Here is a 13,361-nt window from a genome sequence, read left to right on the forward strand (position 1 = left end):
TAAATGTTATTTATCTTAACATTTAAATACCCTTCACAAAACACTGGTGGGAATGCTCAGTGAATGGACTATGTTAAGCACAGTTGGAGCTGCAGAACAAATATAAAACACAAGGGATTTCATAATCCAGATTTATTACCAGGGATATAATGAGGCAAGGACGTATAATGTGTGCTGTAATGGTGCAATACTGATCTCTGTGTTGCAGGAGAGGAGGGCTCAGAATCACACGCAGAGACTCCAGGCAGTGAAACCAGTGGAGAAGCCACCGCATATCAGACCTGCGCCAACACAGTGCTCAAGGTGCTGGGGGGCTTACTGGTGGTGCTGTGCATCTCCTCGTCCTGGGTCGGCACCACACAAGTGGTTCAGCTCACGTTCAAGTCCTTCTCCTGTCCCTTTTTCATCACATGGTTCAGCACCAACTGGAACATTCTCTTCTTCCCGCTCTACTACTCTGGGCATGTGGCCACTACCAGAGAAAAACAGACGCCCATTCAGAAATTCAGGTGAAGTCTCAATGAATGAAAGCACGTTTGGGTAGGAAGTACAGTAGAAGCTGACAGGCAACTTACTGTACACCTAATAGAGAGACAGTTCCCCTAGGGCAGGTATGGGGAACTCTGCACTGTCCTGCAGTTTAGCTCTATAGGCCTAGCCTAACACATTTACCCCTGGTTTCACAGACAGGGCTTAAGACTAGTCCTAGACTAAAATGTAAGTCTGAGCTGTTTCCACTGAAATAAACTTGCACTGACTGATCTTAAAAATATATCAGTGCCTTTTTAGTTTTAAGATGCACATCGGTAATGTTTTTTTCTAAGCATGTTTATAAAAATTACTTAAACTGTCCTAATTGATCTATGGTCTAATCCTGGCTTAGTCTAAGCCCTGTCTGTGAAACCAGGCCATTGAGTTTAGATTTACCTAAGAGTTGCCTAACACACAACTCTTAGGTATATGATTGGGGATAGAGCTAAACTCTGCAGGACAATGACACTCCAGGACCAGAGTTGCCCATACCTGCCCTAAAGCAAGGCTCAGTAGAAACAATTCAGTCCAGTTCATTGAAAAACCTCTGCTCAAGAAACAGTTTAGACAAATCTCTACTTCTCTTATATTTGTGTCAAGATTTTCAGTGAATAATTAATGACATTTCTGTTTATTCTTTAAAAGATTTGGAATATAGCAACAAGTGTAACACTTTAGTTTAGGGTCCAATTCTAACTATTAACTAGTTGTTTATTAGCATGCATATTACTAGGATATTGGCTGTTTATTTGTACTTATAAAGCACATATTAATGCTTTATTCTGCATGACTATATTCTACATCCCTAATCCTACCCAATTCCTAAACTTAACAACCTTACTAACTATTAATAAGCAGTAATTAGGACTTTATTTAGGCAAAAGTCGTAGTTAATAGTGAGAATTAGACCTTAAACTAAAGTGTGACCACAACAAGTTATATGGAGCACTTTATTGATACTTTTATGATCTTTTTGGATCCTTTTTGAAGTTAGAAAATCTCCTTTTGATTGTAATTCCATGTAAAAAGTGACTAGCGCCGAAACGTAAATATTTTACAAGTGGGTGATTTTGTATGAATTGTATGATTTGATTCATACAAAAATGTATGGCTGCAACAACTAATCGATAAAATCGATTATTATCGTCAATGAAAATAATAATGATTATCGATTAGCCATATCTGCACGCTGGAAACCATCAGCCAGTCCATCGCTTTACAGTAGTGAATAGCCTACTGAATAACCCATTTTTATGGACAAAACGCATATGGAAAATAGGGGAGGACACAGAGTTTGCTGCTGTGTTCATGGTACATGATCCAAGTTATCTGAAACATGAGAATGTGTTATTTATAAGTACTTCAAACAAAAGCATAACACATCTTGCCCTGTCGTGCTTTGACAGATGCATGTGACGTGTTTTCCTCGGCACATAACTTGCATTTTATGGTGATATCCTTGTCTGTAAATGTTAGAATGTCCCGCGAGTATTTCCATTTAGCATATTCTGACAACAAGCGAGTCTTGTTATCATTTTTAATTTAGTCATTTTAATTTCTGCAAATCATTTTTCATTTAGTTGTTTTAACTTCTGCAAATTAGTAAGCAATCAGTTGTTTTTAGGTTTAGAATGTAATGTTTGTGTTTTAACTGTATTTTGCTAATAATGTATTAGTCTTTATGTCATAGACCTGGAGTTCGGTTCATTTGTACTTGCCATGTGCAGCATTATCAAAGTAAGCTAAACATTTTCCTCTCATTTCATGATGTAGGGAATGCAGTCGGTTGTTTGGAGAGGATGGAATGTCTCTGAAGGTGTTGCTGAAGAGAACGGCGCCTTTCTCCATCTTGTGGACGCTGACTAACTACCTGTACCTGTTAGCACTGAGAAAACTGACCGCCACTGACGTCTCGGCGCTCTACTGCTGCCACAAGGCCTTCGTCTTCCTCTTGTCGTGGATTGTCCTCAAAGATCGTTTCATGGGTGTGCGGGTAGGTGGAATAAACCTGACTATTACTCAGCTAGTTGCAGAATTTCATGTCTATTTACTAATTAGTGGTCTAAGCATCGACACAACTTTTACCTCAGCAACCGTTCTACCTCAGCAATCAAGGAAGTTGAAATTTGGCAAGAATTGTATTTGGTTAAAATGCTTCACGAAATCAGTAAAACAAATTCTTCCAAAAAGCCAATCAAAATTCAGCAGACTATTTTTTCAATGGGAATGTGAATCATCATGATATTTTGTATACAAGTAAAGGGTGTCCACCAGAACTTCTATACCAAAATTGATGAGAACTGGCCATAGAGGGCGCTATAATATTTACATAGACATTTTTATTTGTATTTCAGGAACTGAATGGAATAACCTCTAAATTCTTGCCTTTTAATCCTTCAATTTGCCTGAATAAAGTCATTTGGTTTTCATTCTTATTTCAATAAATAAATAGAGTAAATAAACGGGGTTAAAGGCGCACCGGGGTAAAAGGCGTATTTGACTTTATTCTATTTTAAACCACTAGATGGCACAAATTCAGCTCAGCTCAATTCTTAACTGCTTTTAAAGGGGATGTCTAATGCTATTTCATGCATTCTGACTTATTTACACTGTTAAAGAGTTGGATTCCCATGCTAAACATGGCCAAAGTTTCAAAAAACAAGTTGGACGTATGATGAGGTATTTCTGTGCCAAATACACTCCTTCAAGATTTTTTCAACAAAGTTTTTTCCGAGTATGACCCTGTATGACGTTATAAAGGGCGGAAGTGCTTGAATGGGCACTTCTCCTGAAAGTGTGCGTGCTCACACACATCAACCAGAGCGAGAGCAAGAGCAACGTCCATCAACATGCTAGTTTGGGTTACGGAAGCCGTCGGTACCGCTGTTTTCTGAAAGACTTGGTACAGCGTATCTGTCTATTTATAAATCTGATAAAACTAAAGACTCTTCAGAGATATGAAGGATGCAATACTACTCAAGATTAACATGAGATTGGCAGAAACTGATATATACTTTATTTGGTGAGTAGCCATTTAATTAGCAGGATCGGCTTTATCACAAAATAAACCCTTTTGGGTCACGTGTGCTTTGCATCGGGGTCCTGACTGATCCCCCTGTCAGGGTTTATTTTGTGACAGTGACTGGCTGATTTTACATTATCCTTTACATATACTCACAATAATTTGGATCTATGAATGAATCGCCATTATTTCAGTGAGTGAGCTGAAATTAGTTGCATTAGAAGCACTACCTGTTGATAAATTAAATGATTCATGAAATTGGAGCTTGACAATTATAGAGAAGGGATAAGTGATTTTTAGCAGATAACAGATACAAATGGTGAGTCAATGAGAATCTATTCTCGTTCAAGTATAAAAAAGCTTTGCTTTGCCAGAAGCTATTGTTTTGCTCACAGTATGTCTGAATTCTTGACTTTCATTGGACTTGATGTTTTAGATCTGGATTTCAGGCTAATTACTTTTATATTTTTAGCTATCCAACTCAAATATGAAACTGGCAAGTGCAAATCAAAATGGTACCCTGGAGTGCACTGATGTTTATTTTAGTAAAAACCTCAATTGTTTTTCGAAGGCTTTATTGATTAATAATATCTTTGTAATCTTTTCTTTTAGATTGTGGCTGCCATTATGGCTATCACAGGCATCGTGATGATGGCGTATGCTGATGGTTTCCATGGCGATTCCTTTATGGGTGTGGCCTTGGCAGTCGGCTCCGCCTCCACCTCTGCTCTCTACAAGGTCAGTCCAGATAGTTTTTCCTGCTCAGCTGAAAATACTGATTCCCAGAAGACCCTTGACGAGCATTAAGACTCCTTTAGTATTGATATGCTTTTACTGCAAAACCTCTTTGTATCACCCAGGTGCTGTTTAAGATGTTCCTCGGCAGTGCCAATTTGGGAGAGGCTGCTCATTTCTTCTCCACGATGGGCTTTTTCAATCTTATCTTCATCTCCTGTGTTCCCCTTATCCTGTACTTCACCAAAGTGGAGCACTGGGGTTCCCTCTCGTCTTTGCCCTGGGGTTACCTCTGTGGCGTGGCCAGCCTTTGGCTAGGTAACATGAATTATGGAAATAACTGATTCTTCACTAAGCCCCAACTAAAAAAAAACATCACTGACCATCTTATCTTAGCAACATTTAACCTGCAATAATACATTGTAACAATACATTGTCCATTGTACAATACATATGTAATCTACACTAATCAAATTAAATATTTGTGGTTTTTATTTGTCAATACAAGATCTTGACCAAAAATCGATGCACCTCTTGATGGAAATAACATCACAACATTTATTTCCATCAAGACGTGCATCATTTTTGGTCAAGATCTTGTATTGACAATGCAAGAGTCCAGCACTCTGTAAAGTTTCCTCCAGCACATCCCAAAGACTCTTCATGCTCCTCACAACCATTCTTTCACAATTTGAGCCTGATTTGACAAGATTGAGCCAATCTTGACATTGTCATCCTGGAAAATGGCCATGATGTGTCTTCCTAGATGTTTGTTTAAGAAATGAAAAGCTACACACTCCATCAATTAGGGTTAGAAGAACTGTTGCCAAACATAACATGCGAGTTTACGGAAAACATTTTATGCATTTTGGCCGTTTAAACGGGTTTCAAAGTGCAAGTCTTTGAAAACTATACCATTATCGTCTCCGTGTAAACTACAAAAACGCAAATTTGTGAAAACGGTGACATTATGCACATGCATATTACGTGTTTAGTCTATAGAAGCACAGTGTTTCTTTACAAAGTGACATCGCCATCTACTGGCCTGGCAGCATAAGATGGTGTTTTTAGTCATTTTCGCGGATCTGTGTGAATGGGATCATTTTGACAACATGATGGTGGGACAACCTGTCAATCACATGAGATCCACCAATAGCAAACCACAACCATCCAATCAATTCCTGATGGACAAAATCAAGTCCCATCCTGCACTTTTTCTTGTTCGAGAAGCTGTTTATCTCGGATATATGTAGGGATATACATAAGGCAGAAAAGGCTATCGCAACTTCCATTTCAAGCCAACCTTTAGTTTTGTATACAAGTTTGTATACATTTACTGGCGTTAAATCCTGCTGATGGTTTACCACTTGATCACTGCATGTTCAGATGTGAGTTAGTGTTGTAGTAGATCAAATACAACCCTTATGTACACTTCCAAGAGTCCTTTAAGTGCATAGTAAGCAAGATAAATCAGGTTAGAATCATCAGTTTACACCTCGAAGTAGCATTTCTTTGATATCCAATATGTGCTGCATCAGATGTGTAAAGCTTGATAGTAACAGATCCACTTATATTTACTGTATATTTGAGCTGAACCGGAGCTCTGTGGCTCTAGGGTGTTTTAAGGATAATATGATATCCATTAACTTTTGTCACTCGTTCAAATCACGTGATGTTCTCTGTGTATTTAGCCACTTGGAGAGGACTGAATGACAAAAAATTCTAGATGACCAAACAATCGATTACATAAAGTTCCTGTTTCTTATTTCTCTCTCACTCTCTCTCTGTTGTAGTATTTAACATCCTGGTCAATGTAGGAGTGGTACTCACATATCCTATTCTCATATCCATCGGGACGTTACTCAGTGTTCCAGGCAATGCAGGTGCGTGAGTCTATGCTGTACACCACACACATATACAGTACTGTGCAAAAGTCTTAGGCATGTTAATATCCCCCACCCCCTGTCCCCCCAAAAAATGGTTTTAAGTCAGTTATTTATAACTTTTGCTGTAGTGTGTCAGTAGGAAATATCAGTTTACATTTCCAAACATTCTTTTTGCCATTAATTGTAATAATCCAGTGAGATTTGTGTATGCACAAGGAGTCTGACAACAGCCGGTATGATCTGATCTCACCATCATCGAGTCCGTTTGTGATTACATGAAGAAACACAAGAAACTGAGACAGACTAAATCCAGAAGAACTGCGGGAACGTCTCCGAGACGCTTGAAGAAACCTTCCTGCAAAGCTCCAGTACTGTGAGAAGCACTGGCACTTGTGTTAAAATGCTGTAAAGTGAGAATGCTTTCAAAAATAAAATCACAAATTAAATTTATTTATGATTTAACTTCTATTAACTAATTCAAATAAATATATGGTGTAACGACCCTTTGCGTTTAAAACGGCTTTTGTCCAGGTACACTTGCGCATAGTTTTTCAGGTAGCTTTGCAGGAAGGTTTCTTCAAGCGTCTCGGAGACGTTCCTGCAGTTCTTCTGGATTTAGTCTGTCTCAGTTTTTTCTGTTTCTTCATGTAATCACAGACGGACTCGATGATGGTGAGATCAGATCATCCTGTCAGACTCCTTGTGCATACACAAATCTCACTGGATTATTACAATTAATGGCAAACAGAATGTTTGGAAATGTAAACTGATATTTCCTACTGACACACTACAGCAAAAGATAGAAATAACTGACTTAAAACCATTTTTTGGGGGGGACGGGGGTGGGGGATATTAACATGCCTAAGACTTTTGCACAGTACTGTACATATATATGAATCCAGATATGAAAATTCTGTCATCATTTACTCTCTCTCATGTTGTTACTCTCAGTAAGACTTTCGTTCGTCTTCAGAACACAAATGAAGATCCATTGACAGCTACGCAACTACCACTTTGACGCTTCAAAAAGTTCATAAAGAGATCGTAAAAACTAATCCATAAGAATTGAGCAGTTTAGTCCAACATTTTCTGAAGAGACTCGATCACTTTATATGATGAAATGTAAACTGATATTTCCTACTGACACACTACAGCTGTCTTAAAACCCTTTGTTTTTTTGGTGAAAATACTAACGTGCCGAAGACTTTTGCACAGTACTGTTTTTATGACAGGTTTTTGTGAGAATTGCCCTTGAAGTACAGCAGAGCAAATCTCTCACCCTCCCCTAAAACAAAATATGAAACTCTATTATAACTGAGTGTCTTGACTCAAAGCAAACACCTGCACCATGACAAATGGGTGGTGAGGTTGCCATGGCGACAGTAAATGCTTTAAGATGATGCTTGTCTTTCGAGGTCAGTGTGTTTAATCGTGTGTGGCTTTTGTTCAGAATGATTCACTTGCAACAGATAGTATGATTCATTTGTTATGTATGCTACATTCCTTATGATTGACTGTGTGCTAAATGTGAATGTATTGATACATTTTATTGTTATAAACCATTTCACATTTGCATAGCCGAGGCTATAAATTTGATTTGATTTTTGCCTTCATTAGCACAAATTGCAAAAGTTCATATGCATTTTGAAGTCAGCAAACTGGCACTGGATGGCAATTACTATTCATCTAAAGAGAAATCACCCTAAAATATCAGCAACTAATGCTGAAAATGTCTTTATTAACGGTAATGAATTTTATTTCACTGGAGTTAATTGGTTGCATGGCAGAGAGGGCTTTGCTAGTGTCATTAAGTTTCACACACTGTTTAGATAGTGTGGGCACAAGTTCACATTTTAATTGTAGAAACTCACTCTTATGTAGTTAAGTAATTAATAGGAGTTGCTAACAAAACACTGTACTATAAAAAGCCAGTATGATTTCCAGAAATTTTATTTGAAAAAATTTAGTCCACCTAATCAAATGTAGTGCAACCAAAATGCATAAATATCCAGGGGGTAAAAAAGCATAAAATAGGAAATTATATCATAGAGAGAACTATGTCGAGGTCAAAAAGTTTCTATAAATGTATTTAAAAAAAATGGTTTACCTTGTTCTGACAAAGCAAAGTCAGTTCATATGTCATATACACTATGAAACCTCAAAAGACACGATATTTAACAAAAATAAAGGTAATTGACAAATATAGATAAAATAGTTTTTTAAAGGTGTACGTTCACATGTATTCAAATTGTAAAGAAAATATGTTATTACTTGTTTGTTTGTGTTGTATTGTATTCTTTGTTTGTGGTGTGTATGCAGACTTCTACTGTTTATACATCTTTACAAATCATTTATTATTTGTTCATGCTTTTGCTGTACCCAATCTAAAGCCGAAACTATTCATCATTTGAAATTAGATTTAAGATTAAATTTAAATGCTATTAAAAAATTGATCAAAACCATATGAAACTGACAAGAATTCAAAGAGAAAATTTTTGCAATGACTTTTAAACTGGCTGTTTTTCTTCCTCTGTGTTCAGCCATCGACGTGCTGAAGCATGAGGTGATCTTCAGCGTGGTGCGTCTGGCTGCCACCTGCATCATCTGCCTGGGCTTCCTTCTGCTGCTGCTCCCCGAGGAGTGGGACACCGTCACCCTGCGCTTCCTCACCACCCTGGCCGACAAGAAGACGGAGGAGCACGGCGAGGAGCTCACCGAATCCAGCGTCCACACGCGCAGCCGGAGCAGAGCCAACGGGGCCGTATCCATCCCCATGGCATGACCTTTGACCTGTGAATGAGTAGCCAGACATCAGCATTGATCCAACACGTGACAGCCTTAGAGAAAAAAGAGAGAACGGTTTGATTGTGTTTTAAAGGGTTAGTTCACCCAAAAAATGAAAAGTAGCCCATGATTTACTCAGCCTCCAGCCATCCTAGGAGTATATGACTTTCTTCTTTCAGCCAAACACAATCGGGGATATATTATTAGTTTATTTATATAGCGCATTTCGTACTGAATTGTAATTCGAAGTGCTTTATAGAAGTAATTAAAATAATCTAAATAATTTCCAACAGATGCATAGGAATTTAAAATAGCATCCATAACAAATAAAAATAACAATAAAAATGTATATAAAATATATTAAAACAGACTACCTGAATCCCCTGTCTGGAATGGAAGAGATTAAAAATATTTAATAATATCCTGGCTCTTCCCAGCTTTATAATGGGAGTGAATGGTACCTTAGATATTGAAGCCCAAAAAAAAAAAAAGGCAAATCCATCCATCATAAAAGTAATCCATACGGCTCCAGGGGGTTAATAAAGACCTTCTGAAGCAAAGAAAAAATATCCATATTTAAAACTTAATCAACTATAATCATTGGCTTCCAGTAACAGCTGTACGCGGGTCGATTTCCGGCGGAAGAGTGACCTCTGACCCGACGCATGACGTTTTGACGAACACTGAAGCGCAGAGGATTGAGCAAAGCAAAACACCTGTCATGAATTAGAAGTCTAAAACGAGAATTTTTTAAGAGAAATGTCGAAGGAGCTTGAGTTTGTTGCCCAGCCTTGTTTGTTTGAACTGCGAGAGGCGTCTAAATTGACGCTACTCCTACATCCTACGTCATGCGTCGGGTCAGAGGTCGACTCGCATACGGCCATTACCGGAAGCCAGTGATTATAGCTTATAAAGTTATAAATATGGATATTTTTCACACAAAAACACATCGCTTTGCTTCAGAAGGTCTTTATTAACCCCCTGCCGTATGGATTACTTTTATGATGGATGGATGTGCTTTTTTGGGCTTCAAAATCTACAATACCATTCACTCCCATTATAAAGCTTGGAAAAGCTAGGATATTTATATTTTATATAACATGGTGTTTGGAATAAAGAATAATAAAGTCATATATACTTAGGATGGCTTGAGGGTGAGTAAATTTTCATTTTTGGGTGAACTGACCCTTCAAGGTTTTGGAAAGAAGACAAAAGAGAAAGTGAAAAGGAAGGAAGGCATTTTCTTTAATAATAACCACAACAGAAAGATTATAGCATGCTGTCCTGCTCTTTAATAGAGATGACAGTGGAGGCTTGAGCGTCTTGAGAATATTGTCCCGCTAAAACAGGGATATTTACTGACAGTATTTTTTTTATTTCACCGAAGGGATATAGCATTCTCTTCCCTGCGTTTCTATGGGAAGATACGCATCCATTCCATAGAAATGGACTTTCAGACTTGGTTTCCCGCTGCACGCCGTCCCTGCACCCCTGCACCCCTCCGCTAGCCCTCCCCATGGAATGTATTCTATGAATATAGACTCTGTCAGGGCCAGTTCGGCTCACTGTACACATGAATGCATTCAGAGATCAGATATATATGTATATGAAATATGAAGATTATTTGCATTGTATGTAGTAGTGTAATATACGTAGGAGACAAATATTATGCTTTAATGAATAAGCCTTTCTTTTCCTTTTATAATAAAACGCAAAAAATAAAGATCTGCTTTGAAAACTGCCTGTCATGGTATTATTTTGGACACATGGGCATATAGTGTGACAGTCAAATTCTACAAAAAGAAATAGATTCAATATTCTAACATACAGTGCTAAGCATAAGTTCAGACACCCATGCTAAAGTTGACTAAAAAGAGGAATAAAAAATCATCTTTTGGAAATTGAACTTAATGCCTTAATTAAAAAAAATTGGAGAAATCCAACCTTTAAGGACACCAATTTTCTTTGTGAATGAATAATGTATCGTAAATAAATAAATGTTCTTCCTTAAAATACAGGGTGCATAAGTCTGGACACCCCTATGTTAAATTCCCATAGAGGCAGGCAGATTTTTATTTTTAAAGGCCAGTTACTTCATGGATCCAGGATACTATGCATCCTGATAAAGTTCCCTTGGCCTTTGGAATTAAAATAGCCCCTCATCATCACATAGCATTCACCATACCTAGAGATTGGCATGTTTTTATTTCAGTTAGCCTAATAGCTAGTTTGATTTGCATTGAGAGATGATCTTATGGAAAGTACTCCATGCCAATCTCTAGGTATGGTGAAGGCTATGTGATGATGTGGGGCTATTTTAATTCCAAAGGCCAAGGGAACTTTATCAGGATGCATAGTATCCTGGATCCATGAAGTAACTGGCCTTTAAAGATAAAAATCTGCCTGCCTCTATGGGAATTTAACACAGGGGTGTCCAGACTTATGCACCCTGTATTTTAAGGAAGAACATTTATTTATTTACGATACATTATTCATTCACAAAGAAAATTGGTGTCCTTAAAGGTTGGATTTTTCCTAATTTTTTTAATTAAGGCATTAAGTTCTATTTCCAAAAGATGATTTTTTATTCCTCTTTTTAGTCAACTTTAGCATGGGTGTCTAAACTTATGCATAGCACTGTAAAAGTTCTGGTTTCACAGATTAAGCCAAGATTAGGCCTTAGTTCAATTAGTAGCTTTTGTAAACGTGCCTTAGAAAAACATTACTGATGTGCATCTTGAGACAAAACAATGACACTAATATATTTTCAGATTTGTCAGTGCAAGTTGCTTTCAGTTAAAACAGCTGAAACATGCATTTTAATCTAAGAATGGCTTAAGCCTTAATTGTCTGTGAAACCGGGGGATAGACTTTTCAAGAGATTTGAGTTTGTTAAGTAATCTTACATATTTTGGCAGAAGACGCAAGTGTTTAACAGCCAAATAAATTCCTGGTGAAGAACCACACCACCCATAATCCTGGAGAGATCCACCAATCAGAGAAGTCACTGTTAGAATGGACACAGAAACTTGAAAGCATCGTAATTTTAACATATATTTGAATATTTTGCAATGAATTGCAATAAAAAATGACAATAAAAATTGTACTAAAAATACACAGTTCAAAAGTAAAATACATTTTAAAAGAAATAAATACTTTTATTCAGCAAGGATGCATTAAATTGATCTGTTTTTATTAAATGCTGTTCTTTTCTGTTCATCAAAGCATTCCAAAAATTGGTTTCCACAAAACATTAAGCAGCACAACTGTGTTTAACGTTGATAATAATAAGAAATATTTCTTGAGCAGCAAATCAGCATTAGAATAATTTCTGAAGGATCATGTGACACTGAAGACCATGTGAGGATCATGTGAGACTTCTTTTAAAAACATTTTATCAACCCCAAATTTTGAACAGTAGTGTGCATTGTTTTTAGACTTATAATGAATGGTGTCAGAGTATTTTTAATCAATATCAAATAAATAATTGTAGCAGCAGTATTGTGAAGCTGAGAGAGATGATTATTACAAAGGTCAGATGCGTCTGAGAATGTCTTGTGGCGCACTGAGCAGTGATTGTAAAGTCAGGGGATTTCCATCAAACAACAGATGGCTATGAAAGACCAAAGAACATATCAAACAATTATTAAGAGGTGTGAAATACATATGTCTCTTGGAGGCATCTTGCCTCTGCGGGAAAGGGTTGATTGTCCTTGGAAAAGGTTAAAATAAAGATTATTCAGGCATCTTACCTCTGGAAAAGGGCTGATTATCAACTGGCAGGATTCAAAAAGTAGAGAGAAAGACGAGAGGAGTAAGATTTAACTCTGGGAAACAGTTGGGGTGAATCTTACAAAAAGTTGCATGGTCATTGCCAAACAGCAGAAAAATGTATAAGAATATCTCCCTGGCCAGAGACAAATTCAGATGCGGTGACTGACATTTGCTTTGTCCAATAAAGTCTTATTTGATTCTGGAACTCCATCTTCTGAGCTTCATTTTAAAGCAAGATAAGACTTTTTTTCCCATGACAACATGGCAGATGAGTGGTATCAGTAGATTTTTAGGGCTTTTGCCTTAGTACAAGAAAACTAAGAAAGACAGGAGATTTGAGGTACCTTTAAATGACAGCAGATTTAAACCTGCAGCCCGTGAGCATAAACGCTCTATAGGTTTGAGCATGAGTGAACGTGAGATTGAAAACGTCCAGTGGTCACTGTGCCACAGCTCTGACCATGATACATTCAGGAAAACAAACATGCTGATTGACTGAGGAATACTCATCATTACCTCATTTTTCACTGCTATAAACACAGTGGGACACCTTCACAGTCCTGTGACAGCTGATCTGTGCGAATACATATAACGACCTTGCTTTCTTGGAAATGTAACGAGATGTGAGC

The 13,361-nt window shown here is 37.5% G+C and overlaps 1 protein-coding gene across 2 annotated transcripts in view; it reads left to right on the forward strand.

Moving 5' to 3' along the window:
- slc35f4 (solute carrier family 35 member F4) overlaps positions 1-9,147 on the forward strand; it is a 31,410-nt gene extending 22,263 nt beyond the window's left edge. For both annotated transcript variants that reach the window (XM_079852689.1, XM_079852690.1), the window contains exons 2-7: positions 209-509; positions 2,305-2,524; positions 4,166-4,291; positions 4,414-4,606; positions 6,082-6,171; positions 8,715-9,147. In XM_079852689.1, coding sequence (XP_079708815.1) covers positions 209-509; positions 2,305-2,524; positions 4,166-4,291; positions 4,414-4,606; positions 6,082-6,171; positions 8,715-8,956 — 1,172 coding nt within the window. In that variant the 3' untranslated portion in view covers positions 8,957-9,147. The remainder of the gene's footprint in view (positions 1-208; positions 510-2,304; positions 2,525-4,165; positions 4,292-4,413; positions 4,607-6,081; positions 6,172-8,714) is intronic.
- Positions 9,148-13,361: the final 4,214 nt, after the last annotated feature.

This window comes from Squalius cephalus (assembly GCF_949319135.1).
Source record: "Squalius cephalus genome assembly, chromosome: 20".
Lineage (NCBI taxonomy): Eukaryota > Metazoa > Chordata > Actinopteri > Cypriniformes > Leuciscidae > Squalius > Squalius cephalus.